At 32.6% G+C, this 27,197-nt stretch overlaps 1 protein-coding gene across 15 annotated transcripts in view; it reads left to right on the forward strand.

The window, feature by feature from the left end:
• PTK2 (protein tyrosine kinase 2) overlaps window positions 1-27,197 on the forward strand; it is a 380,904-nt gene that overhangs the window by 257,177 nt on the left and 96,530 nt on the right. For 7 of the 15 annotated variants that reach the window (XM_074264671.1, XM_074264693.1, XM_074264684.1 and 4 more), the window contains 5 exons: window positions 9,158-9,175; window positions 17,610-17,666; window positions 20,387-20,407; window positions 21,586-21,683; window positions 25,830-25,914. In XM_074264671.1, coding sequence (XP_074120772.1) covers window positions 9,158-9,175; window positions 17,610-17,666; window positions 20,387-20,407; window positions 21,586-21,683; window positions 25,830-25,914 — 279 coding nt within the window. Of the gene's footprint in view, window positions 1-7,905; window positions 7,990-9,157; window positions 9,176-17,609; window positions 17,667-20,386; window positions 20,408-21,585; window positions 21,684-25,829; window positions 25,915-27,197 lie in introns of those variants that run through there. The other 8 variants (XM_074264683.1, XM_074264688.1, XM_074264708.1 and 5 more) reach the window with 5 other exon arrangements.

Below are 27,197 nucleotides of genomic sequence, written 5' to 3' on the forward strand. Positions count from 1 at the left end.
GATAAATTGGGGATATAAGCAGAGAGAAGGCACCCACATTATAAAGGAGTAGGAAAAGGCTCATATAGTTTGTAAGATTTTCTCTGGGACTTAAAGGAAGCTAGGAGTTGGAAATCTAAAGAGAACACATTGAAAATGCATGGTGTTAGGAAATGAAGTGTGTGCTTAGATAGGAAGGAGGCCAGTGTCATTATATCATAATATATGTGTAAGGAGAGCAGATAGCCAGGAGGAAGTCAGATCTTGAAGTTCTTTGAAAGCTAAACAGAGGATTTTGTATTTGATCTTTGAGATAATAGGGAACAACTGGGCAGTGTTTATCAATATTCTTATAGTCACCTTTTTTTATATATTAATAAAGTTTTGAGTGGGTTTTTTTTTTCATGTTTTTCCTTACTTTTGTCATCTTCTCTTCCTTTAAATATTTTGTGATTTAGTGTCCTTCTAGTTTTGTCTCATAACATTGACCTTCAATATGTATACTTGATGTAATACATCCTTTTTCTTTGTTTCTTTCTTTCTTTCTTTTTTTTTTTTTTTTTTTTTTTGGCTGAGGCAATTAGGGTTAAGTGACTTGCCCAGGATTACACAGCTAGGAAGTATTAAGAGTCTGAGGGCATATTTGAACTCGAGTCCTCCTGACTAAAGGGCTAGTACTCTATCCACTGCACCACCTAGCTGCCTCAAATACAGGTACTTTTTTTAACTTTTATTGTCTAGAACCCTTTTAATTTCCTCTAAGCACTGAGTCCAAATGTAGTAACTATTGACCTTAATGGTTAAAATAATTATTATCAAAATATTTAGATATCTTTTATAGTTTTCTTTTGTTCTCCTTATTACACTTTCATCCTTAAATACATTTAGGATGAATTAACCCAATTGAGTCTCTTGGCTAGCTTCCTTCAAACTAATTTAATTATCCTAATACACTTAACTGTTCACATATTGTATTTACTCAATGGAAAGCCAACTCTGAGAGGTGAGTGATGACCATGTAATAAAATAACTGGAGGTATCTCTAGGAGCAAAACAAAGGTTTACTATACCTTCTGTTCTTCCAGAGAAGCAGGTATCACTCCAGTTGAATAAGCTGTGGAAGGGAGGAGGCTCCTTTTTAGAGAAAGAAACAGCAGATTAAATAGGCCCTGAGGCAAAAAAAAAAAAAATCTGCTCCCACCACTGACCCTCATCCTCATTGGCCAAAGAAATGGATCTTGTATTCTAAATAAGGGTACTATTCCAGAGACAGGAAATTGAGCTTTGACCAATAAGACAATATCTGCCCATATTTGATTTAGGTTGAGGTAGCAAGCAAATGATGTCATGGAAAAATAGCAGGAAGGGGAGGTAAGTTTGTTCTCATGGATGTTGATATAGGCCAAAACCAGGGGTTCTCAAACTAGCTGAGGACGTTTATTTGGCCCACTGGGTTATGGCAAATGGGCTGAGGGGCGGAGACAGAGTGTGAGTTTTTGTTTTTACTATAGTCTGGCCCTCCAACAGTCTGAGGGACAGTGAACTGGCCCCTATTTAAATGTTTGAGGATCACTGGTAAACCAACTTTTCAGTTGGCAATGCCTTACTCAATTTTCACTATCTGAGAGATCTCCATCTCCTTCAAAGCTACTTGAGGACAGGATTGTTTTTGTTTTTATAGCCTTGCAGCCTAGTATAGGTGCTTAATAAATGTTTGTTGGAGTTGATGATAGTTGGGCCTTGTGCTATCTGATTTTGTCCTTTGAACATTTTCCTGTTTTAGTGTGTCTCTATTAAAATATCATATCCAGAATTGAACATAGTATTCTATGTATGGTTTTGCAATGGAAGATGTTTTATATGCCCTCAAATTCCATGTTCTTCTTCACATGGATGTTTATTTTGTCCCAAGTCAAGTAGTTGGTAGCAGTAAAGGCTTAAAAGCATTTGTGAACTAATATAGTTTGTTGTGTCTCACTAGACTAGTACAGAAACATTTAATGAATTGGTTATGATAGGAAGGAAAATAGGTTTTACTAAGAATTCATTTTGTCCAGTATTCTAGTATAAAACCAGATTCATCTTTAAATACTTTGTTACAAAATGTGGCAAAATGGAAAGAGTCTTGAATGTGGAGTCAGAAGATCTGGATTCAAATCCTATCTCTGAAATTTGCCATTTGTGTGATCTTTGGCAAGTCACTTAATCTCTAGGCTTCAGTTTCTTTATCTGTCAAATGAAGAATTTGAACTATGTGACCTGGGGTTCCTTCTGTCTATTAAGTCTTTTCTTTTGACTTTTCTGCAAATCAGGGTGGACGGGCTAAATCATCTCTAAAGTCCCTTCCTCTAACATAATAATTTAGTATACTTTGAAAGTACAAACTATATATTTGAATTATTGTAATTTCTTCAGATTTGATTAATACATTTAAAACAGAAGTTTTAAGATATTATAACATCTAAGAGATCATATGTGTATGAGAGTTCCCAAAAGCTTATCACAAGAAGCATTAACAGACTACAGATTAAGGACAAATAAGAAGATAAAAAAATTTTTTTCTCTCCCATGGCATATTGCCAACTCTGCTGTTGTGATTCCAGTGCTAAAACTCAGTCTTCCCTGTTTTCAAATCTGGATTACATTCCAATTATCATTCAGTGGAGTAGTCTATATTGGACATTGGATAGAGTTGAATACATTTAAAGATATTGAAGTGGGAGTGAAGTTGTGTTCCCTTTCAAATTATCACTCTGAAACTGTGTTGATCTTGGAGTCTCAGGCCCTCCTGGGACAGCATATCTCCCCAGATAAGTTAAGTGTTGTTATTAGAAATCTTGCTTAAAAAAACAAACAACAACAAAAAAAAAAAAACACCCCCTTTGATCTTTTGGGGATGCCAGACCCTTTGAATTCTAATTGGAGATCTGTGCTGGATACCAGTAAGCATTCTAAGCCTGGGGACTTTGGCTTTCTTTTCAACCTGAAACCTGAAGCCTCAAGATTCCTTTTTAAAGGGCAGTTTCTGAACTCATTCTTTGCAGAAGGTCCAAAGCAGTACCCTGCCTGCTGAGAAGGCATTCTCTTCTCAGTGCTACCCTCCATTTCCCTAATAGGACTTTGCCACTAAAGAAGTCAGCCTCTTAGCAAAACTGGCTTCTTATCCAACAATAAACTTCCATTTTTGCCAATTAATATTTCAGGTTGGTGAATTCTTTCACATTGAACCTCTGTGCCTACCAAAAGAGGATTTTAACAACTCTCTGACTGCCACTAATCTCATCAATATCACAAAGTGTTCTTTCTTCCTTTATGTATATTCCCATAAATAGGGATCTGGGTGACACAACAGAAAGAATAAGGGACCTAAAATCAGAAAGACCTGAGTTACTTATTAGCCATGGACCTCGGACAAGTTGCCTCAGTTTTCTTAGTTTCCACATGTGTAAAATGGGAATAAAAGTATGTATCTTCAGGTCATTGTGAGAATCAGATGCTTTGCTTAGTGCCTGGAATGTCAACTATTATTATACTCTTATTAACACTTTGGTCAACATCTTTTTAAACTCTCCTGCCAGGTCCCCATTCTTGTTTTCTTAGCTAAGAACAGTTGCCAGGATTTTTTTATTTTGTTGGCAATATGTATCACTTTAGAAAGATGATAAGTAAGCTCTGATACATTTTAAGGAGAGATGAGGCATTTATTATTAATCAGAGATCATCCCTTGGAATCTCATAGGATATAGCAAAATGTGAAAGTCCAAGAATTTTGCTTAGAAGTAAATCTAAGCAGTGGCAAATATGAAAGGGTACTTTTTGATATAAAAACAAAAGATAAAATATTGTTTTTAAAAAGATCACCTTGATCATTCTATAATTTTCCAGATGAGTAAACCGAGGCCCAAAGGATTTATGTGTCTCAATGCGATCACTAATTACAATCAAATTACAAGTAAATGCTTTTTCTAGAGTTTTAAGTGCAAAGGACATTTAAAGCTGGCTATGTCTGAGGATAACTGAATCTTCTGTAGCTACCATGCTAAAGCTCTTGAAATATTCTGAAGATAGTGTTTTGCTTGATCCAATTTCATGAAATCAAGTATGATTTTTGAATGATAAAATATACAGAAAACCAACTTTTTGCAGTCCCCAATTTAAGCAGGTCAGTGGACATTAGAGTTTTGGGGGGTTTTTTTGTTTGTTTTTTACTTAATCTAGCTCTGTACTGTTGTATAATGAATGATTGCTTTAGAGCTCAAAAAATATTTTAAAAAAATATTAAATGTCATTCTACTCAGCCACTCATTTATGTTTCACCTTTGTTTCCAAGACATATTTTCCCAAAAAAAGAGCAGTATAACAAAATCAGCCAGTATTTCTTAGCCTATATATACAATTTTACAAAAACATTATCTCTCACCTCCAGATAGAAAGGAGTATAATACATTTCCTTGTTTATTTATCTAGTTCTAGAACTAGATTCCAGCTCTCTGAGGTTGACTTCAAATCCCAAACCATAATTTCTGTGCCAAGGCACCTCTCTTATAAGTATCTGAAATTTATTTCTTCAAAATAATTCTTTTGATATAAATAATAATATTAAAACTTTCTGATAATTCCTCTTGATGCTAACACCCTACAAAGATATAAAGAGACAGATGGTAAAATAAAATAAGTTACAATATATTTTCCCCAATTGTCATTTGAGATTTCATCTAGACTTAGAAATGAAAGATTTATATTTAGATAAAAATAAAGGTTGCAATATAACCAAAAATTGTCCTTAAGAATTAAAACCACTCACAGATTATTCTTATAATAATCTGGAAAGTTAGATGTCATTTTTTTTTAAATCCCCTTCATTAACAAACATGAAATGTTCTTTTTGCACTAATATATTTGCCAAACTTCACTTATTATTAAAGCTGAAGCTATACAATCTAGTTTGAAGAGGAATATGCACCAAAGGTTTCCACCTAAAAATTACCACATACTCTTAGCAACAACTCAGAAGATGCTGGTGACAAATTTCATCTCTTCCCTAGTTTATCCACACCTGCCTCCAAGTAAGGGTACACATGCTCAAAATTTTTTTTCACTGATAGGGATGACTCAATTAGCAGTTTAGAGACTTCTAATTTAGGCCAGAAAATACTACTTTTGGATAAAAGCAATTCAGTTAAATTAAACCATTAAACTGTAAATGAAAATTTAAATAATAGATAAAATGTCTTAATTTCCTCACCTGCAATAGGGATTAATAATTGCATTGCCTAATTTTCATGGTGGTTTGAAGAAAATCTGGTGATTTTCAAGTGTTAACTAAATGTGAGTTATCACTATTATTCCTGGTCCTTTTTTTTAATAATCTCCAGTGTTAAGGAATTTGATGCTTAGCATAGCAATTTATGGTTGAACCTGTTTAATTGTCAGAAAATTCTTATATTGTCAGCTAGAATAGATCTCTATAACTTTACTTATCCATTGGTTCAAATTTTTATCTACATAATTAAGATTAATTTTTGTGTTTATAGTGATGTTATATTGGGGAAATTTTAATATAGCACTTTCTTAACTACATATATTATCCTATTGTTTGTTATTTCCCATTTTTAGTACAATGTGTTATAAGGTGATGAAGATTTTGATCTTTGCAACATAATTTGAGAGTTTATTAAATCCAGCAACTGCTTTGTCTTCCACTAACTGAATAAAATGTTATGTACTTGATACCTGAATAGTACTGTGCTTATTCTAATGTGTCTTGTTTCTGAAATAGAAATTTAAGTTTGAAAATACTAAAGGTGAGCTAAGAGAGACATAATCTTCAAACTGGGATGGAGGTAACCTGGGTTTCTTAAAGGCTTTGCCCAGGGAAGGCATTGAATATAGGGCTGGTGATAAATTGTCAGTAAATCAATAAGCATTTTTAAAAGCACCCCATATGTGTTAGACACAGTGCTGGTAAATAAGATAAAGTTCTTTGGTATAGCAGGGAATGGATACAAGGTAATTTGGTTAAGGAAGCACTAGCAGGGGTTTTGAGATGGGGAAAGAAGGTCAAGAAAGGTTTCATTTACATGGTAGTGCTTCTGCTGATTCTGGAAGGAAACTAGGAATTGTAAGAGGCAGAGTTAGAGAGAAAGTATATTGCAGGCTTGGGGGACAGTCAATGTGATGAGGTTTAGATTTGGGGTACCCAAATGAAATTAGGGTTTCTGGTGGTTAGGGAGTTAAATAAGATCTAGTGTCAGGTTCGGGGTTCAGGGAATCAAATGGAGGGGTTTGGCTCCTCTGTAATCCCTCAGGATTTGGCACAAGGGTGGAGAGTTTTGGGGAACCTCCCTTCTGGTGGCGCAGTTCTCTGTAAAGGAATTTACTGGCACTAAAACCTAGATTGATAAAAAGGTTTATTATGGGGATTGGAAGTAAGGTTAAAGTGTGGTTAAGGAAATAAGTGAGGGTAAAGAGAATATGGCCTGGAAACGGTATTCCAGTGGGCAGAGACCCTTGGAGTGCCAAGCATAAGGCTGGCATGTTTGGAACCTCTGCAAAGAGAGGATTTCAATTTGGCTATTTTTATAATGAGAGATATAGCTAAAGGGGGCTGTGGGTAGAGTCCCAAGTTGGCTCAGATCCCATGGGGGCTGGGACAAGCCTGATCTCCTTTTGGAATTCAAAGGGGTGCTTTTGACCAGGATTTGTAAATCAAAGAAAGGTTCTAGCTTCCTGAATTAATAATGTATCAGTTAGGAGGGCTTGGGAATCAGAAAGGAATAAATCAATCTGAAAGGAATAGTTTCTTAAAGGGACCACAACCCACTTCAAGTGCAAGTTAAGGAAATGAGAAGGAAGAATGCCAATTGGCTGGATTGTAAATTGTTTAAAGAAGATTCCCATGTAATAAGACTGAAAAGGTATATTATAGCCAATTAGTAAATGCCAAGCAAGGTTTAAATTGGATCCTAGAATTGAGCATCCAGGATCCCCTTGCATTATTGAGTACAGTCATGGCATGCCTCTACTAATAAATAACCTAACTAAAGTTGAAAGGGCTCATGAAGCTTATTGATGAATTTTTCAGCCTCAGGATATAAAAAATTTATTCCAGGTGAGATCAGAGTAGGTGTGGTAGAATTGTGCTTTACAAGTGGAAGTAGCTCCTGCATTAATAAAAGGAGAAAACTTGGTGGAATAAAGGAAACACTGGCTGAATTCAGACACTCTGGCTTGAACTCCCACCTGGAAATTGTCTTTCTCTGTACCCAATTAAGAACTCCCTCAACAAAAATCATGACATCGTTTGAACTTTGCTTGAACAGTTTCAATGACTGTAAAGTCACTATCTAAAAGAAAACCTATTTAATTTTGGATAATTTTAATTTTAATAAAGTTCTTTCTCTTGCTTCCCTGTAACTTTCACCTGCTTTCTAGTTCTGTCCTCTACAAATAGATAAAGTCTAATTCCAATTCTAGATGACAATTCTTCAGATATTCAGAGGTGGAGATCATGCTTCCATAAAGTCTACTTTTCTGCAAGCAAAAAAAGAAAGAAAGAAATCCCACCTTGAGTACTTTATAATTTACTTGTGAACAAAACACTTAACTCTGATGATCTCAGTTTCCTAATCTAAAAAATGAAAGCATTGAACTAGATGCCAGAGATCTCTTCCAGCTCTAGATCTATTAGTACTTTATCTGTCATCACTTTCCATTAATAAAATGTGGGGAAAAATAGGTCCTCAAAGCATTGAAATATTAGTGAAACAAAAGCATAGTAAAATAAGAAATGTGTGTTGCTGACCTGAATCAAATATTTGATTTTTATACCTAAATATTTACAGATTTTGTTTGAAGACTATTATAAATTTTCTTTTCCTTTGAAATAATTTGTTTCTACTTTTTTCTTTTCCTCTTCTGGTCAAGGAGTCAGTCACTGTCATCATAAAGTTAAGAAAGCCAAGCGCTTTCTTCCTTTGGTCTTCTGTTCCCATGAGCCTCCGCCCACGGGTATTGCGCTGATATTTGCTAGGGCTGCTTAGTAATGAAAAGCCTCAAATAAACAAACCTTATTGCTGTTTGTTTACAAGTTTGCTACAAGAACTGTAGTAACCAGTAGTTGCTTATGCACTGCCCCAAGTCTTAAGAATCGAGAACTGTGCCTCATAATCTTGCTGGCTGCTATTCAATAGGAATTTTTATTTTGTTTTTATTTAAATGCATGTTAATGCAAAATTACTTGTAGAATTTCATTTGTATAATCCTAAGATTTTCTTAGGAACATTGCATTTTTTTCATTCATGATTCCTTAAAACAGCATGCAGATGAATGAAATACAGAATGGTTATATAGAATTCATATAGACTACTTTTCATTCTTTCTAAGGAATATAGAGGAATGCTGAGTAAATCGACAAATCTAGTATCATCATGTAGTTTTGTAGACTGGTGTAGGTGCTTGAATTTCACCCAACAGTATTCATTTAAATTACAGTTTTACTTATAAGCAGGGCTTAAAGTTCTAGAGTCTCTGAAGAGGTTATCCTTCAAAGTCTGGCCAGCTGCCAGGAAACCCTGTTCTGAATATCAATGATTCATTTGAATAGGAATCCTGTGGACTTATTTTTGTTGGTTATTATTTAAACCACACTTTATTTAATGAATAGTCCACTTGTTTCCACTCTTAAAAGTGGTAAATCAGCAAAAGAAAAATTAATTCCCTTGAATAGGGGCTAGATCTGAGATTTCTAACTATAGAAATCTTTCAAGGTCATTTTATTTTGTAGTTGAAGGATTGATTTAAATTTAACACTCTTACTGTATAATGCTGCATAGTAATGTAACTCTAAATTCAAATAATCCAATATATGTTCTCAAGATACTAGGATAAATATCAACTACCTTGTGATCTAAAGATTATTCTTTCTGTATTACTAGTAGAGAATTAAGATAAAAGTGAGAAAAGGAATTTGTTTTAAGATAGTTAAATGCTATGCTCAATTTTGTATTTCTTGATCTAGTCTTTTTTTAAAAACTAGGATTTTCTAGTCTTGATTTACTTGTGATTTTAATAGTGTATTTTTTCCTTTCTTTCCTTTTCTCTTTCCTGCTTCCCTTTCCTTCCCTGTTTTTCCCTCTCCTTCTCTCTCTCTCTCTCTGCATGCTACCTGGATCTGCAGATGAAATTAGTGGGGACGGTAATATGCATTTTCACATTTGTGTATTAATATGGCTTATAAACTTTACTAATGCATTTCAGAATTCAGCTTAAACCCTGAGCAAAGGTTTTTAAGACAGAATTTGCTTCAAATACAACTAGCACAAATAAAATATTGAGTCCAACAATAAGCCTTTTTTTTTTTTTTAAAATAAATAAGTAAAGATTGGGTCTTTAAGAAAGAAAGGAAACCTGGACGCTGAATTATTTATAGCAGTGATTTCTGTTATACCCCAGCAAGAAATTTCAGTTCCATATGTTTGAACCATTTATCACTGAGAAAATTTTGTTTTAATTGTTTAAAATTAGATAAAGTAAATTTTTTTGTTTTTTTTTTTATGAATGGACTTTATGTCATAGGTCAAATTATGATTTGACTTTAGATTGCTGGTGGTCTATGGATATTGAAGGAAAGCATAAAAAGACAATTAAGTACAGGATATAATATTGAGCTCTGTCCTCAGAGTCAAAAAACTGGGCTTCAGTTCTTTGTCCTGTAGTAGAGTGACTCTGAATAAATCGTTTAACCTCTTTGAGATTGTTACTTGAATAAAATAGAGAAAGAGAAAGAGAAGATCAATGAATTGGGCTTGCAAATTAAAAAGCTAGAAAAAGACCAAATTAAAAACCCCCAATCAAATACTAAACTTGAAATTCTAAAATTAAAAAGAGAAATTAATAATATTGAAAGTAAAAAATCTATTGAACTAATAAATAAAACTAAGAGTTGGTTTTATGAAAAAACCAATAAAATAGATAAACCTCTGGTAAATATGATTAGAAAAAGGAGAGAGGAAAATCAAATTATTAGTCTTAAAAATGAAGAGGGAGAACTTTCCACCAATGAAGAGGAAATTAGAAATTCAGTTACATATAATAATTCATATTAATATGTATTCCTCTTGGGTATATCCTCTTTGAGTATTGAGCTCCCTTATTCCATATTATCTCATCTTATTCAATTTCTGCCTTTGTCTTTCCTTATTTATCTATATAGGAACCACTGAAATCACTGGAATCACTGGAATCTTTTCTTTAATTCTTTTATTAATTTATGAAATCCAGTGTAAGATGGACTAGCCATTTCTAAGCAGTGAAGTGTTATATAAGTCATTTTATTAATGATACTTTTATATTGTCCCCATAATGTACTATACTAACAATAACAAATATCAAAAAATAAATAAAAATACTAAACAATATGAGAAAAACTGAAAAAAAGTTATTCCTTAAAATGTGACATCATTTTTAGAGTAGCATTTTGTCATTTTTCTCATCTTGTAACATGTTATTTAGTGGTTCAAATATAATATAAATTTGAAAGAGTTTTAAATATGTAAATTTTAATTAAATGGAGAGAGGATTAACAGTTATATTCATTCTTCATTAAAGAACTAGAGCATGCTGAACAATTTTACTAACATTAGTGTGGTATGATAAAGCATAGGAGTCACAAGCAAGTATATTTAAGAGATGTGGCTGTGGGGTAAAGAAAAGAAAGTGTTTTGTTTTTAGTTCATTGATTCTTAAACTTTTTTTGCGTGTATTGAACTATTTGGCAATCTAGTGAAACCCATGGATCTTTTATTAGAATAATATTTGTCCATAATAAAACCATTGTTAAATTTTAGTTAAAGCTTATTGAAAATAAAAATGAAATATTTTCTCATGCAAGTTAATGAAGCCATTGATATAGTTTTTATGTTCCAAAACAGTATAAAATCATCACCATTTTTGTCATCTGTCACCTATGTAAATGTGTAATTGATTCAAGTATCCATATACACAGATTCTATAATTATAAAACATTATAAAAAATACAATTTTTCTGTGCATGCTTGAAAAATATTCTAAACTCATGCCACAGACAACTTTTAAGTTGGAACAGTTTTGTTTTTACAAAATATTTCTGTGATGAAATTTAATGCTCTTTGAAGACTAATAGGTAAGATATTCACTTCCTGTTTCATGTATCATACACTTAAAGAAGAGTTTTTTCTATTTCTGTTTTTTAATCTTATCACAAGTCTCTAAGGCTTTTGTTTAGTCATAGGAGCTAGACGTAAAAGGGACCTCAAATAGGCATAGAGCCATAGAGCTAGATCTAGGAGAGATTTCATAAGCCATAGATTAAATGAAAACCTAACACTTAGGGAGTTGTGACTTCCCACTGCCTACAAGTAGTGAGAGTCAGAAGAGAAAATTGACCTGAAGCCAGAGCCCTTTCCACTCTACCACCTTCTCTCCAGGGAGCACCCTCATTTCAGTGCTGTTCTTATTCTTGCTTTACATGATGAGGAGGCTGAGACTTGTTTGTAGGTCGCACAAGGAATAAGAGGGTGTTTCTAAAAACCAGTGTTCACCTACAACAAACTGCCTTTTCTTATCGTTAAAAATGTGTTTTTATAGTAAAAAATCGACATTCAATTTGAGGTTAGAAACATTAGTAGTGCAGTGGATGGTGTACCCGGTCTGGAGTCAGGAAGGCACATCTTCCTGAATTAAAATCTGCCCTCAGACACTTACTAGCTGTGTGACTCTGGGCAAGTCAGACCCAACTGAAAAACTACCCAACAACTACTGCCAATAATAATTCATATTTCTAAAGTCCTTCAAGATTTACAAAGCATTTGCTTCACAATCTTCTGAGGTAAGTAGAGTAAATGTTTTCATTTTCAAATTGGGAAACAACTTCAGATGGTAAACATCACTTGCTCATGACTATATTGTGAGGAGATAGTGGTTTCCTGGGTATATTACCTAAACAGACTGATCTACTCAAAGGTAACTAATATTGCAGGTCAGTGTTCTGCATTGAACTTTTTAGTTGTTGAATTTCTGTAGGGTCCCTGCTGAATTTGTTAATTGTGTTGAAATACGTGAATCTAGTTGTCTAAATATTTTCCATATTAGAATTAATATGATTGTCCTTGTCAGCCTAATATAGATTAAACATCTTATTTTCATTCTGTCATGATGAGTTTAGGCTTTTTAACAAGAGAGTTTCAACATTGAGGGATTTGATTTGGTTATTGTAGTAGATACCATTCAGTAGGGCCTTCACCTGTTGGTTGTTAACAACCCAGAAATGCCTACGTGGTAACAACCCCCTTCCCTTCCCTTCCAACAACTCCTGGATTCACCAGATGTTAGAAAGCTGTTTGTCATCATCTCTAACACATCCAGTGTTGGGAAGAATTCGGGGTTGGGAGATGAGAGACTTGCACTCAACTTCTACTTTCACCAGTGTCATAACTTCTTTAAATATCTAAGGTCAGAAATTTCAGACAAACCACAATTTGTCATTTGCAGCCTAAATCTAATTAAAATGTCATTGGGGGAGATAAAAATAAAATAAAACACAGATAATGTTAATATGTAATTAATATAAGTCAATTTGCGGCCACCTCACAATGAAGTTGATGTTATGGATGACAAGGTTTTCAAGATGCTTCTCAGCTATATAAGGAACCACTGTTTCTTACAATTCCAAAATCCCACAATCTCTCAGCTGAAAAAAGTCCTTTTGTAGATGTTATACTGTTGTTGACTGAAGATTCTCTTATAATTTGCCTACTTAGCTAAAAATTCTATAGTGAAGTCTCAAACTAAGATCCAAGTTGCATAAAATTTATCGTTCATAAATTCTATTTGCAAAAATAATCAATTTAAAAGATAGTAACCTGTTGCCTCCTTTCATCCTCAATAAATCAAGATTAAACAAATATACTCAAGTTTGTTTGGCTATATGTTATTTTTAAAAGTAATTTTGATTTTGATCTCTATTAGATTGGCATTGTGCTTTATTGTGGGATAGTCCTTTTTAGGGAAAAGAGAATTGATGAAATGATAATCATATAAATGGATTATTATGTCAATGTTGATTTTTGTGAATAAAATGGCTTTATAGGTTGACATTAAGCCTGTCAATGTATGAAATAAGGAATGAATATCCAGTAAAACAAATTTACTAAACTGTTGATTAATATTTTAACAAAAAAGGTATCTTATTCACTTAAATATTCGTCCTGGTTTCGGATTTTCTTGCTAAAGATTTTGGAGTGCTTTGCTGTTTCCTTCTCTAGCTCCTTTGACTGAAAAAAATACTGACCAGCAGGGTTAAGTGACTTGCTAATAAATGTCTGAGACCAGCTTTGAACTCGGGCAAATGAGTCTTCCTGACTCCAGGCCTAGCACCATCCACTGGCACAACCTAGATACCTTTATTGTAATATGATCATTTAAATACCCTAACACAAACTTGAAAAATAGACATAAGGGGAAGAAATTGCTATATATTTATATCAGAATGAGAGAAAATAAACTTGAATGGCAGAAATTTTATTTAAATTATTCATGAATAATTTATTACTTAATTTGGAGTCAGAAGAACCACATAGAAGAATTCAGTGCTAAATATTAGTGTCCAAGTCAAGAGACTATAGATATTTATTAAACATCTGCTGTATGTCAGTCACTGTACTAAGTATGAGTCTCAGCTTTCAAGGTGATCCGTCTAATGGCAGCAACAACATGCCAACAACTATATAGACAAGCTAAATTTAGGACAAAATTGAGATAATCAACAGAAGGAAGTGTTAAGATTAAGAGGAATTGAGAAAAGGGGTGGGGTTCTACCTCTCTAGAAGGTAGGATTTTATATAAGACTTGAAGAATTTAGGGATGGTGGAAGGCAGAAAAGACATCCAGGACATCTAGTTGAGTAAAAATGCCTAGAGTCTAATGTGCTGATTTTACTATATTTGATGATTTGTAAACAAACTTCTATAAAAATCTTTGCAGATCCTTTCCATCTTTCCTTTTTTTTCTTGTTTTCTATGCTTTTCAAAAAGATATTTTTGACCCTCAGTGATTTATCTGTTCCATGAGGTGATAATCATAATAATCGTAAATACACACACATACATATATATATATATATATATATATATATAAAACTTGTGTTGTCATTGATTGCCATATTTTTCAACTTGATAGGTAAGTTAAGTGTTTGCCAAGCCATTTTTAAAGCCTTTTTAAATTTCTTCAGTATGGTGATTGATTTGCATCAGTTAAACTTATGAAATTATTATGATTATTAGTGTCTTCTATGTATATCCATTTTTATCAATAATTTAGTTGGATGAGGTTTTGTTTTAACTATATATACATATATATGTATGTGTATATATATATATATTTTTTCTTCTTATAACTTGGTATTACTTTTGTGACTTTACTCTTTTGCATTGGATGTCTGACAGGTGATTCAGGAATGACTTCCACAGCAGAGTATATTAACTTATAATCAGTTTCATTTTTCATGATGTCATTCAGTCTTCCCAGTATTCAATGCCTTCCTTGTGTTGAAGAAAATATTCATGATACATAATCATAAGGTTTCTGTGTAGGCAACTATTCTTTTATTTCTTAATTCTTTTTCCTGATCCATATTTTCTAATGTATTTTTTGCTGTTCTGTCCTAATTTCAACTTCAGCTTTCTTTTTGTTTTCTTTTCTTTTAATTATAGCCTGAATGTTATTAAAGCTCTTTATTCTTTGGCTCTGTTCTATTTTTCCCATCTTCTTACACCTTTTTCCCTCCATGTAATCCAAGAACATTTGTATTCTTGCTGTTCCTCACATATGACAATATTTTAGAAATGAACTATTCTCCATGCTTGAAATCCTTTTTTTCCTCATCTTTACTTCCTGGAGTCACAGAAGTCTCAGATCAAATCTAATTTTTTATAGACTTCCTGAGGGTATGTCCCATCTACACTATTTCAATTGTATGTTTGCTTTCCCTTAGACAGTGAGCTCTTTAAGGTAAAAACTGCTTTTATTCGTGTTCTCAGAACTTAGCATAGTGGTTGGCAGATAGTAGATGCTTAATAAATTATTTTTATTAAATTTAGATACTCCAGTAGTGTCCAGGAGATCACTGGACAGGTATCTCACATGTAGAATCCCAGAAGTGTAGGTTAAAGTTTATAGTGAAGACTTTCTTCCACTCTGACTGCGAAAGGAACTGCACAGGACTAAAGATCATTTTATATATTGGGGGGGAGGGAGATCATGAGTTTTTCTGGCCAAAGACCTCACTACTAAGTAGCCAGTTTACTGATGATGAGCCTTTCTATAGTTATCAGATAGTCGGGGTGCCTGAGTCACAAAGATCTTCCAGCATGATAGAATCTTTCTGAGCATGTGGTGTGCTGTGCTAGAATTTATTATCTAATATATAAGAGGTACTCTAAAAAATTAATGGTCCAGAGATAGATTAGGGGTATTTTTGAGTGGAAATATTTGATAGTCATTTAATATGATAATAATCAAAGAAGGTGAGGAGTTAGAAAGGATTTCTACAGCCATCTCCTACAACCAGTTCCTGAATAAGATTCCTTTTTTACATTATCCTCCAAAATTGTTATTATGGCAGGAAAATGCCAGGTTTTCCAAGTAAAATTTCACAGATTGAGGCATATTAATTGTGTTTTTAAAATCTTGATCCATATAATTTCCACATATGCTAGAAATTTAACTCTGTGGCTTTACAATGCTGTTTCTGTTTTTCATTTGAATTTTTAAAATAAAAGCAATGTTATTTTCTTCTGAAATGCATCCATCCTGTTCCTGATGGCCTAGTTCATGGAAAGTGCATAACTCCTTAGGCAGCTCATTCTACTTTTGGATAGCCCTTATTGTTAAGTTTTTCTTCATATCAATTCTAAATCTGTCCTTTTTGCTTTCTTGCTCCAATTTCTATCCTCTGTTTCTTGTTCCTATTTCTGTCCTCTGAAGCCAAGCAAAATAAGTTTTTTTAAAGCATTTGATATGCTTCAAAGTAGATCTCAAGATAAACATTTCCTTTATTTCATGGGATTTCTTTACCCTGTATTTATATGTTAAATTTTCAAGACTCCTCATCATCCTACTTACCATTTTCTGAATATTCTGTAGCTTATTACTGACCTTTCTAAAATGTGGCCCCCCAAATTGAGAAAACTTTCACAGACCCCTTGAAGTATTCAGAGAAATATGACAGAAAATGTTTTCTGGTTTCATTTAAAGTATTTTCTTTAGCAGTAGTCCCCAGTTCCTCCCAAATGTTTAGTAATCCATTTTGTGTATATTAACACTTCATTATAGATAATTTTCTTTTTGGATATTTATATTTTCTTTTTTCATCTCCATGAAAAATAACAGGGATTCTTATTAATGAATACATCAAATATAACAAGGAATTATATCCATATATGTATGTATACATGTACCTATATTTTGTATATATGTGTATAAGGATAGATGTGTCTGGATCTATATCTGTATATGTATTATGTGTGTGCATATGTGTATGTGTAAATATTATGTGTACAACAATCCCACACAGGGTCTTTTTTTGCCCAAGCAGTCTAAAGAAATCAGTGGAATTGTTTAATCATTCCCCTAAATTGAGTGAAATTGGTTTGTACATAGAAGAGGCTAGACCAATGTCATAGATATGTGGGGGGGGTGTTGTTGCTATTTTTAATTTAAATCTTCAGCAAATTCTTTCCCTCCACCTTCTCTTTGCCCATTGATAAGACAAGAAATATTATATACATTATACATGGGAAGCCATGTAAAACATATTTCCACATTATTTGTGTTGTAAAAAAAAAAAAAGTGAGAAAAAAATATGCTTCAATCTGTACTCTGGAGTCCATCAGTTTTTCCCTCTGGAGGTAGATTGCATTTTTTATCATGAGTCCTTAGGAATTATCAGGGATCATTGTATTGATCATAGTTGCTAAGTCTTTCACAATTGATTATCATCACAATATTTTTTTTTTCTGAATCTGCTCACCTCACTCTGCATCAGTTCATATAAGTCTTTTCAGATATTTCTAAATTCATCTTGCTCATCATTTTTTATAGCACAATATTTTTCCATCACAATCATATACCATAACCATTCAATCATTCTTCAGTTGATAATTCCAAATTGCCAGAGTTGTGACTTTTTAAAAATTAAAGTATAGGTATACATAGAAGTTGTTCTATTTGTAGCTCCATTCATTCAGGAATTCAAAATTGATGTTATAAAGTGTGTGTTTTAGAGGAGTAAGAATTCTCTAATTAATGCATATTGGTGACTTTGAATCATCCTTTAACCTTTCCTTTCAAAGAACTTTCTCCATTATTCCATTTGTTTTGCTCTATGTTAAACAAGTCTGTGTCCATATTGTAAAGTTGAGTTTTTTCCTCCATGAATGATTCATACATGAGCAAATATTGAGTCACATTTTTAAGTGTATTTCACCAAAGTGAGACAAAACAGGAGACTTTGATAAATTATTTCCGGTTTTTTAATTCTAATTTTATAAATTTAAATTTCTTCTCTTTCTGAATGTTTGATTTCTTGCTTGCAGAAACAGATGACTATGCTGAAATTATAGATGAAGAAGATACTTATACAATGCCGTCAAGTAAGTAACTGAATTTTTAAACTTTAATTTTTCCTCTATTTTTTTTACTTATTTAGATTTGACAGATATAATTTGAAACTTAAATTTCATATGACATACTCAAATAGAACATTATGTTTGTACAGTCTCACATTTGCCAGGTACCATTTCTGAAGTAATAAAGACCAAAGTCTGAAATTATTCTAAAATATCATACTCGGGATTACAGATTTCAATTATTACCTTTCCCTTTTTATATACAAATAGATGATCATTGAAAATTCCATTATTTTAGAAATTTCAGTTTCAGATTTAAATTAATTGAATAAATTAATCTAATAGTTACTCAGCATGTGCATGCACATGCACACATACATACACACACACACACACACACACACACACACACACACACACAAAATTAATAGCCCTCATAATAGTCTTGGCCTAAGCAGAAACATGCAGCCTCATTTAAGTATAATGAAATATGATCCTAGTACTTGAGAAATATATTAAATAAATTATTTGTTTCTCTCAAAATGACAACCTATAAATCAATACTTCCTATCATTTGTTGAGAATACAACAATTCCTGATTTATACTAAATGTACCTTTCAAGTTTTCATCCTTAAACAGACTCACTTCCAAAAGAGGTTTCTCATACTTTACCTCCACTGCTTTCAAGAAAATAAATTCTCAGAAATTGATATTATAAATTATTTGATATGGCTTAAATACAAATTTTAAAAAAATAAATGTTTCAAATAATAAAATCTTATTTCTATGCATTTTTTAAAAATCTCTATATAATCTGAATTTACCAAGGACATCTAATAAGCAGATATTTCTAAAGTAGAATACTAGAGTTGATTCTGATGGATCTCCTTTTTAGTGTTTTAAATTCACACTAGATTCTACATACAAATACACTTAGATCAAGACTAGAAAAGAAATAAAGAAAAGACTGTAACTTGACAATTTTGCTTAGTATTCACAGTTCTTAACAATACCCAGAGTTGAGAAGAAGTTATTAAGATCAAAGGCCATCTATACATTCTCAATTTTTGTGATTCTGGTGTGATATATAGATATAGATATAGACATATCTATATCTATATATGTGTGTGTTTGCTTGTTGTTCACACTATGATCACCACAGCTTAAAGCCGGGAGGGAGGCAGGCATCAACTGCACACAGGGCTATCTAAATGGGGTAGTGGAAAACCATCCCAACTCACAAAAAAGGAACAAGTTAAATTTCTACATTTATCAGTATTGGGGTCTGTCCCATGTGTGGCCACTGTCCTTAATTCCAGGCAAGACAGGAAAATAAAACGTCTTACCCTTCTTTACCTATCCTGCCAAATTGTGGGTACTAGTGTTAATATCTAGACTTTCCTTGACAGAATCTTATTTTTCCTTTTCTTTCATTAAAACTAGTAATACAAGATATAACATACATAAATGAATTGTAATTAATATATGCTTTTGTCCATCTGTTGACTAACTATTATCAAGAGTTTAATATTAAAGATTAAAGTATATTGTTTCCATAATGGGAACTGACTAGGTAAAAATGTTTGAATTTGTCAAGGCATTTTTCCCAGAAATTCAAGAGCTAATTTCATTTCAAAATAATAATATTAATAACTTAAAATTTAATATATAGACTTAGCCCAATATTCAGTTTCAAAGTGATATTTTATTAACATTGATGACCTAATCTTTTAAGTTCATATTGACAATTATTTTTTATATTTAAGCTTGATAAAAACAAAATGTACCTTTTCATTTACAAGGAAGCATAGAAAAAGGTATTGCATATGAATCTTCAAATCTATAGTTATGTTCAACATGTTTCCTTTTTTAAACTTTGCCATGTTAGTTTCAAAACTACCCTGCTTGTCTCTATCTCCCTTTGAATCATCTGTTGTTTTCTTTACATTTCTTTTTGCTCAATATTCTTTTTTTAAACCTCTTTTTCTTTGACATTTCTATTACTTTTAGGCTCTCCCAATTTAAAAAAATTCATCTTTGTAATAAGTTAACGGAGTGAATGTTTTAAAATTCACACCTGAGCTAACTCTTAAAAATGTATTTCTTATTCTGTATTTCATTACTTCTCTGTCAAGAAGAGGGAAGCATGTTTTATTACCTGTCCCCTGGTGTCCTGTTAAATCACTATGTTGGTTGGAATCATTAAGTCTTCAAAAATTGCTTTTCTTTACAGTATTGTAATCATTATAGAAATTGTTTCCCTGGTTCTATTCATTTTGCAAAAGTCTATTTAGGTTTCTCTAAACCTATTCCTTTTTCATTATTTCTTATAAGATAATAATACTTCATTTCATGCACATAGTATAATTTATTCCTCCATTTTCCAATTGATCTTCAGTTATTTATTATAACAAAAAAAAAGTTGCTATGAATATTTTTAAACTCTTTGGGATTAAATTACTAGAAGAGATATCAGTGAGTCAAAATGTATTTAGATTTAGTGAATTTGAGAGTTGATGCAGTTTCAAAATGCTTTATAGAAACTTATTTTGTTTTATAAAGACATTCTGTAGGTACATATACATTTTTATTTCAGTTGCTAAATTAAATGTTATGTTATCTCAAGATATTTCATATAAGTAAGTATTGTTATGATAAGCTTTCCACATTTTTTGTTATTATTTTAATTTAGATATTTCTAAGCAAGGTCTTCAATTTTTTTTCTCCCTTAATTGCACTACAGAAAGCTATGGAATAGATGAAGGTAACAGGATTCCCTTAAAATCATCATTGTGTTTGCCTGCATTTGCAACCTGTGGAGTGACATGGGATGTTTCCGTTTACAACTATTTTATTTTCAATTTTTTGTGTTCATTGGTTTAATTACACAGTTAAATCAATGGATTTACTATTAGCTAAAATTATTTTAAAGAGGAAAATATGTTGTTTCTTAAAATGTGAATTCCAGGTCAAATTATTTCCCTAAATGATAGAAATAAAATCCTAAAATAGTTTTAAAATCAATTTTTTCCATTGGTAATAGTTATTTAGACTGATGGGAGAAGATATCTAAATTTAAATATAGATTTTGATAATGCATTTCAAGATTTTTTTCTTAACTGAAATAAATTAAATTGTATTTAAATTACTAAATTGAAATTTGATTGCTAAATTCCTTGAACTAATGAGTAGCTTGTTCTATACCAAATCATTTATAATACATAAGGTTCAATATTTTCATTTGCTAATTTGAAGTAAATACCTCTGTATCATAAATTTTTCAAAAATGTTTATGCCAATACACCAAAAGCCTCAATTGTTCATTCATCTAGTGTTAGAATTGATTTTTAGAAACCTCTTTAAAATTCGTTTTAGCTCAGCAGATAATACAGTGATATGATATCATAAAGTGGAAAGCTCTTAAACTTTCAAAAATGTCACATTACATATTTCAATTGGCAATAGTTGTTCAGTAGCAATTCAGAAAATATAGTTTAAGCTATGTTTCTCTGTGTTGTATTTACTCTCACTAATTTTGGGGTGAGTTAGGTGATCCCTAAATAGTCTCTTCTACCTCCAAGATTCTCTGAATATTTGAAATTAGATAATTTTAAAAAAATTTCTGGTGAGTATATATATATGTATATTTCTATATACATATATATATACACACAGACATATATATCTACCTCAAATCTAATTAATTTCTATATCATTGTGACCACTGAAGGTTTTTTGCATCTGATTTGCATCAGCATTCTTTTCTTTCAGACTGTGTTTAAGAGTATTCCACTGTTTTTAAAACATTTCCATAGATTGGTGTGCCACAGATTAAAATTTTATTTATATATTACATCAAAATGAGATGTTTTAATTATAATTCTTTCCACAATGGAAATGATATTATCAAATACTCTGTTACTTACGGGTTGTTTTTTACAGCCAGGGATTATGAGATACAAAGAGAAAGGATAGAACTTGGACGCTGTATTGGAGAAGGCCAGTTTGGAGACGTACATCAAGGAGTTTACATGAGTCCAGTAAGTCCCTTAATACTTTCCATAAAAGTTTCCTAACTGAAACCCCTACCTGTTTTTTGTGATCTTGGATGAGTTTTATTGTCATTGTTCTATTATCTATGAAATGGCTGTATTGATGACCTAGAAGCTCCCTCCCAGCTCTAAGTCAAGTTTACAAGGCATATCAAAAAGCTTTTATAAGTTTCTGCTATGTGCCACAGACTGTTCTAACCTCTGGAGATCCAGAGAAAGGCTAAGACAGATAGTCCCTGCTTTCAAAGAGCTCACTAGTCTAAAGGAGGAGACAGTCTGCAAACAGCTGTGTACAGATATGGTGTGTATGGGTTAAATTCAAGCTAACCTCACAGGAAAGGCAGTGAGATTGAAGAGGACAGGGACAAGCTTCTTGCAGAAGGTTTCTTTGCCCAAAACGTGGATAAAATCAAGAGGTAAAGATGAAGAGAAAGAGAAAATTCCAGGCAGAGAGGACAGTCAGTGACAATGTCGAGGGCCAGCAGGTCGAGTGTCTTGGATGAAGAACACTGAGGCTGATATTGCAAGATTGAGTAATACATGAAGTATAAAATGACTGGAAAGTTAGGAAGGAGCCAGGTTATGAAGGGCTTTGGAAATCCAATCGAGGAGTTCATATTTGATCCTGAGAATACCAGCTGCCCACCAGCGTTTTTAAAGTAATTTTGGAAAAAGATCAACATGTCAGAGCTGCAGTTAGAAAGATCATATTGACTGTTCAATGGGGGAATGGAGTGGAGTGTGGAGATACTTGAAGCTATTCTACAAACTAGTAGACAATTGCAGTGGTTCAGGAGAAGATGCTGAGGGCCTGCATCAGGTTAATAGCAGTGTCAGTGCAGAGATGTTGCCAAGATAGAAACAACAGGACTTTGATACTTATTTGATATAAGAAGTAATAGGAAAGTTAGGAAGAAGAAAAGATTTTAGGGTGGGAATAATGAGCTCAGTTTTGGACATGTTGAGTTTCTATAATGCTAAGAAAACTGAAGTTAATATCTTATAAATAAGATAAATCCAAGTTTGAAAATCAAAGGTTTAAGTGTTCTTAAATATATCTAATTGCATCTAGGTTTTCCTAAGAATACTTTTTTTTTTATCTTGTGATATTTTAGAAGGGTAAAATTTGAATTACATCTTGCTCTACTATTATATTTAGAAGTATGAGTAATGCCATCAAAGCTTAAGTATTATCTGTGACTCTCCAGAAAACCTGATGTGCCTTTCTTTAAATCTTCATCCTTCTTCACTACTGCAGCTTTTGAAAATATTAATCACCCCTCCTCTTTCAAAGATTTCTATCTGCTTCTGTATGCCAAGCACTGGAGATTCAAAAACAAAAGCAAACCAGTTAGCTCTTGATGCTGAACTGAGAGAGAATCTTGGATTCCTTCTTCCATTAATTCCTGAACTGCTATACTCTCCTGGTTATTTTTTCCCCATACCTGTCTAACCATTCCTTCACAGTCATATTTATGACTGATGTTTCTTCCTGACTCCTTAAAGTGGAAGTTGTCCTCAGTTCTGTCCTTGGTTTTCTCTTTTTTCTCCATGATTTTTCCTTTGGCATTTTCATTCAGGCGCACACTTTCAACTGTCACCTCTTGTTTTCTCAAATATAATTGAAGCAGCAAGGCACCCTAGGAGAGAGGCAAGAAGTAATCAAACCAAGCCACTGGAATCATGACTACCATTTCCCTTCAGATCCCACTGGAGGTAGCTAAGGACTATCCCCAAACCACTATTCTTGCTTCTGATTCAGGTTCTATTGCCATCATTTGTAATAAAAAAGGGGCCCACTTTTCTTGTCAGCAACAGTTGTCATCATTAAGCATATGAGCCCAAGAATCCCAACAGCATCCTCCAGACCATTGGACCTAACTTCCAGCCCAGCCTCTGTAGCCATCACTGCAGGAAGCAATCTCAGGGGAGAGAAAATATAACTGTTTGAACCCTTGCTTTTTGAGTAGCTATAGTTCCTGAAGGCCTGGAAAATAAAAGTTTTCACAAAGTCCTTGTCAGATATCAATAAAAATTACATTTAAAGGATTGTCTTAATTTTTTTTTTTGACAAACCTCAGGATCATAGTACTTTTTCATTTAACTTTCTTAGACTTTTGAGACACCTCATAATTGATGTCTCTTTCATTGAAACATGAATTTCTTTTCTTTTTTTCAAATGGTATTTTGTTTTTTTTCCAATTACATGTAATGTCAGTCTTAACATTCATTTTTATATGAAAATTTGAGTTCCAAATGTTCTCCTTCCCTTCTATTCCCTCTTACTAAAATATAAGCAGTTTGATGTAGATTATATATGTACACTCATATAAAACATTTTCATATTAGCCAAGAACATGGACTTCTTAAAATCATGGACTAACTTGCTTTGCTGACAGTGCTTAACTATAATGCTTTTTCAGATATAGTAAGTGCTTAAAATAGTTTTTCATTCATTCATGTATCTCCCACCCTTGTTTTCTTTCCCAACATCTCCAGGAATTCCTCAGGACATCTGTAACTCTTCTATCATTGCTTTAAAAGCAGCCTTTCCAAAAGCAAACTTATTGTCTTTTCTCCTAAATGTATTCCTCTTCCTTTTTTCATTACTTCTCCATCCTAACATCTACTAGAGCAAAAATCTCTAGTAAATTTCTCTACAAAAAAGTCAAAATAGCTGATAAATTTTTATTTTATCCTAATGGTAAAATTTAATCCTTCAAAAGATAAAAGAAATAATGAAGGATACTATTATTGTAAGCCTCATTCTTAAAACAAGGAGGAATTGCTTTTTGCAATAAAGAAATGACAGGAATCTTGTAAGGAAGAAACTGTTTCATCTTTCTTAGTATTTGAGATAAGAGAAGAAATTTAGGTATCTTCCATTATGAACCCAAAATTTTGAGAAGCTTTCAAAAGATTCAGAGAGAACATCAATCCAATAACCTGGCCTAAAATTGTTAAGGAAAAGTTTTCTGAAGAAGTTTGAGAAACTCTCAAAAATGAAATTCTGAGGAAGCTAACAGAAACAACTCCTGTTGCTCAGTTCTAGCCCTTTACAGGTTAATAATACTTTTTCGCTTGCTATCTACTATGAAAACTAGTTGGGATTAAATGTGTATCTTGCAGTTTTTAAGCAAAGTTTCCTTCTTTGTGTATCTAATTTTTCTAGAAAATATTCCAGCCCATGGCTTTGTGAGCAGCATATTTACTGTTCTGGTCTAAACACCACTTTTAAAAGGCCCTGTAAAATATCCAGAGGAGGAAGATCAAAAGCCATGCTATATAAGAGTTGGTTGAAAGAAGTGAAAGCCTGAAAAAGGGACAACAGAGAAAAATTATGGTTTTATCATTGTGTCTCAAGATCTGACATGTGTAAAAGAGATTACTTATTTAAAAGGAGGGTCTTAACTCACTTGGAGGGATGGACATTGGGATTATTATGTCAGTGACGAGTGATAAAGAAGCAAAAAAAAACAAAAACCACACAACTTTTTTTAAAATTGCACTTATAAAAACAAACTACAAAAAAAATTTACTTCTTAAATTTGAATATGTGTACATATTTCTTTAAAACATGTAAATTGTATGTAACAATTCTTATGTATGGAAAAGTTCACAATAAGAAAGATTATAGTGAATTAAAGCAATATAACATTTTCAGGGGAAAAGACATAATTATTTTGCTTAACTCCCAAAGGAAATTTTAAAGACCAATGGATGGAAATTATAGGGAAGCAGATTTCAGCTCAGTCCAAGAATAAACTTTGTAACATCAATAGCCATTTAGAAAATTGGATAGGTAATCCCATGTGGCATTAAGCATAAATTGAGTGTTTACCTCTCAAGAATCCTCAGTGGTGATTTTTTTTTTTCTGAGACAATTGGGGTTAAGTGATTTGCCCAGAGTCACAACGCTAGGAAGTATTAAGTGTGGTGACATTTCTGCATTAAGTAGAAAACACTAGGTGACCTCAAAAGCCTGTTTCAATTCTTTGATCAATCAATCAATAAGATAAAATGTAACTGTGATTCTAACTCTTACTAGTTTTCACATAGCTAAATAAAATGTAACATTTATAAATGTACACATAAGTAATAGAAAATGTCTATGTCTCTATATAATTTCCTCAGGAGAATCCAGCAATGGCAGTTGCGATTAAAACATGTAAAAACTGTACCTCTGACAGTGTGAGAGAAAAATTCCTTCAAGAAGCCTGTAAGTTTTTTTTTTTAATCTCAATTTTATTTTGTTTTTATGAAATCAAAACACCTCATTTTATTGATTAGATTAAAGATCATATTTTTACTTCCTTTGGAAAAGAAGACTTTATAGCCTTGCTGGGTGAAGTAGCTGCACTGGTTCAAGCATGTGATTGCTGATTCTTCCAGCTAAATTAAGATTTATGTGATATTTTAAGTAAATAGAAGCTCAGCTTCAGGGAGCAAAGAAGGAATTTAATTTCCCAATGCATGTTGGTATGCTACAGAGTTAATGATTTTGTATTGTAGTGAATCTTGAAGAATTTTAAAAGGAGTTTTAAACTTGCTATGAAAAGTTGAGGCCCACTGCTTAGAAGACACTGAGATTTAGTACAATACAAGAATATAGGCACTTAAGGCAGAACAGCACATGACAATAATAATTAAAATTGAAATTAAAATCCATATTTTTAAGGTCATGTACATAATCTTAATGATTTTATTTGTTGCTTTTATTGGCAGAGTAAATAGTCAATATAGTGGATTTGGGACTCCTTTTAACTAAAATGTTTTATTGGAAAAATGGATAGTCTTTACTAAGGTACTTGACATGAGGCTTGGGGGGATGGAAAGGTTTGCTTTGTTTTCCTCCTTTGTGATTGTTTCTATATTTACCTTATATATTTTTCTAGAGTCTCAAAGCTATTAAGTGTCTGGAGGCAAATTTTGACCACAGATCTTCTTGCCTCTGAATCCTTCTTTATCCTCTATGCTGTCTAGTTGCAAAGGTGATTCAGGAGCCAGATTTTTGAAGACTTCAAATGCCAGTCTAAGAAATGTCAGATATTTTAAAAACCCAGAATAGAATAATGCTTCAGAGCAGTGAAATAAAAAACAAAAAGTAAAACACCTACATTTAAATAATCCCTTTCATTAAGCAATATCCTCAAATTCTGTAGAAAAGATATTTGCTTTATGTGTTCATGAAAATATACTACTTTCAAAATATCCCAGCAGTTATCTGCCCAAAACATGTCTGTGACATTGAAAACTAAAAAGTACCCTTTGAGTGCTAGTCTCGTTTAAGATAATGATCAATCGTTTCTTGCTGGGAGATATTGGAAGTTCTCAGAGAGGCTGGACAATATATTTGAGCTTGAACAGAATATAGGATATTCAGGATAGAAGTTGTAGAATTTGTAATTAGAAGAAATTCAGGTCTACAAGTCCAAGTTCTTCGTTTAAAAAATGAGGAAAGTCAGACAAGAAGGAAGTGGTAGAGGTAGGAGTGAAAGTCAG

Source organism: Sminthopsis crassicaudata, chromosome 1 (assembly GCF_048593235.1).
Source record: "Sminthopsis crassicaudata isolate SCR6 chromosome 1, ASM4859323v1, whole genome shotgun sequence".
Taxonomy (NCBI): domain Eukaryota; kingdom Metazoa; phylum Chordata; class Mammalia; order Dasyuromorphia; family Dasyuridae; genus Sminthopsis; species Sminthopsis crassicaudata.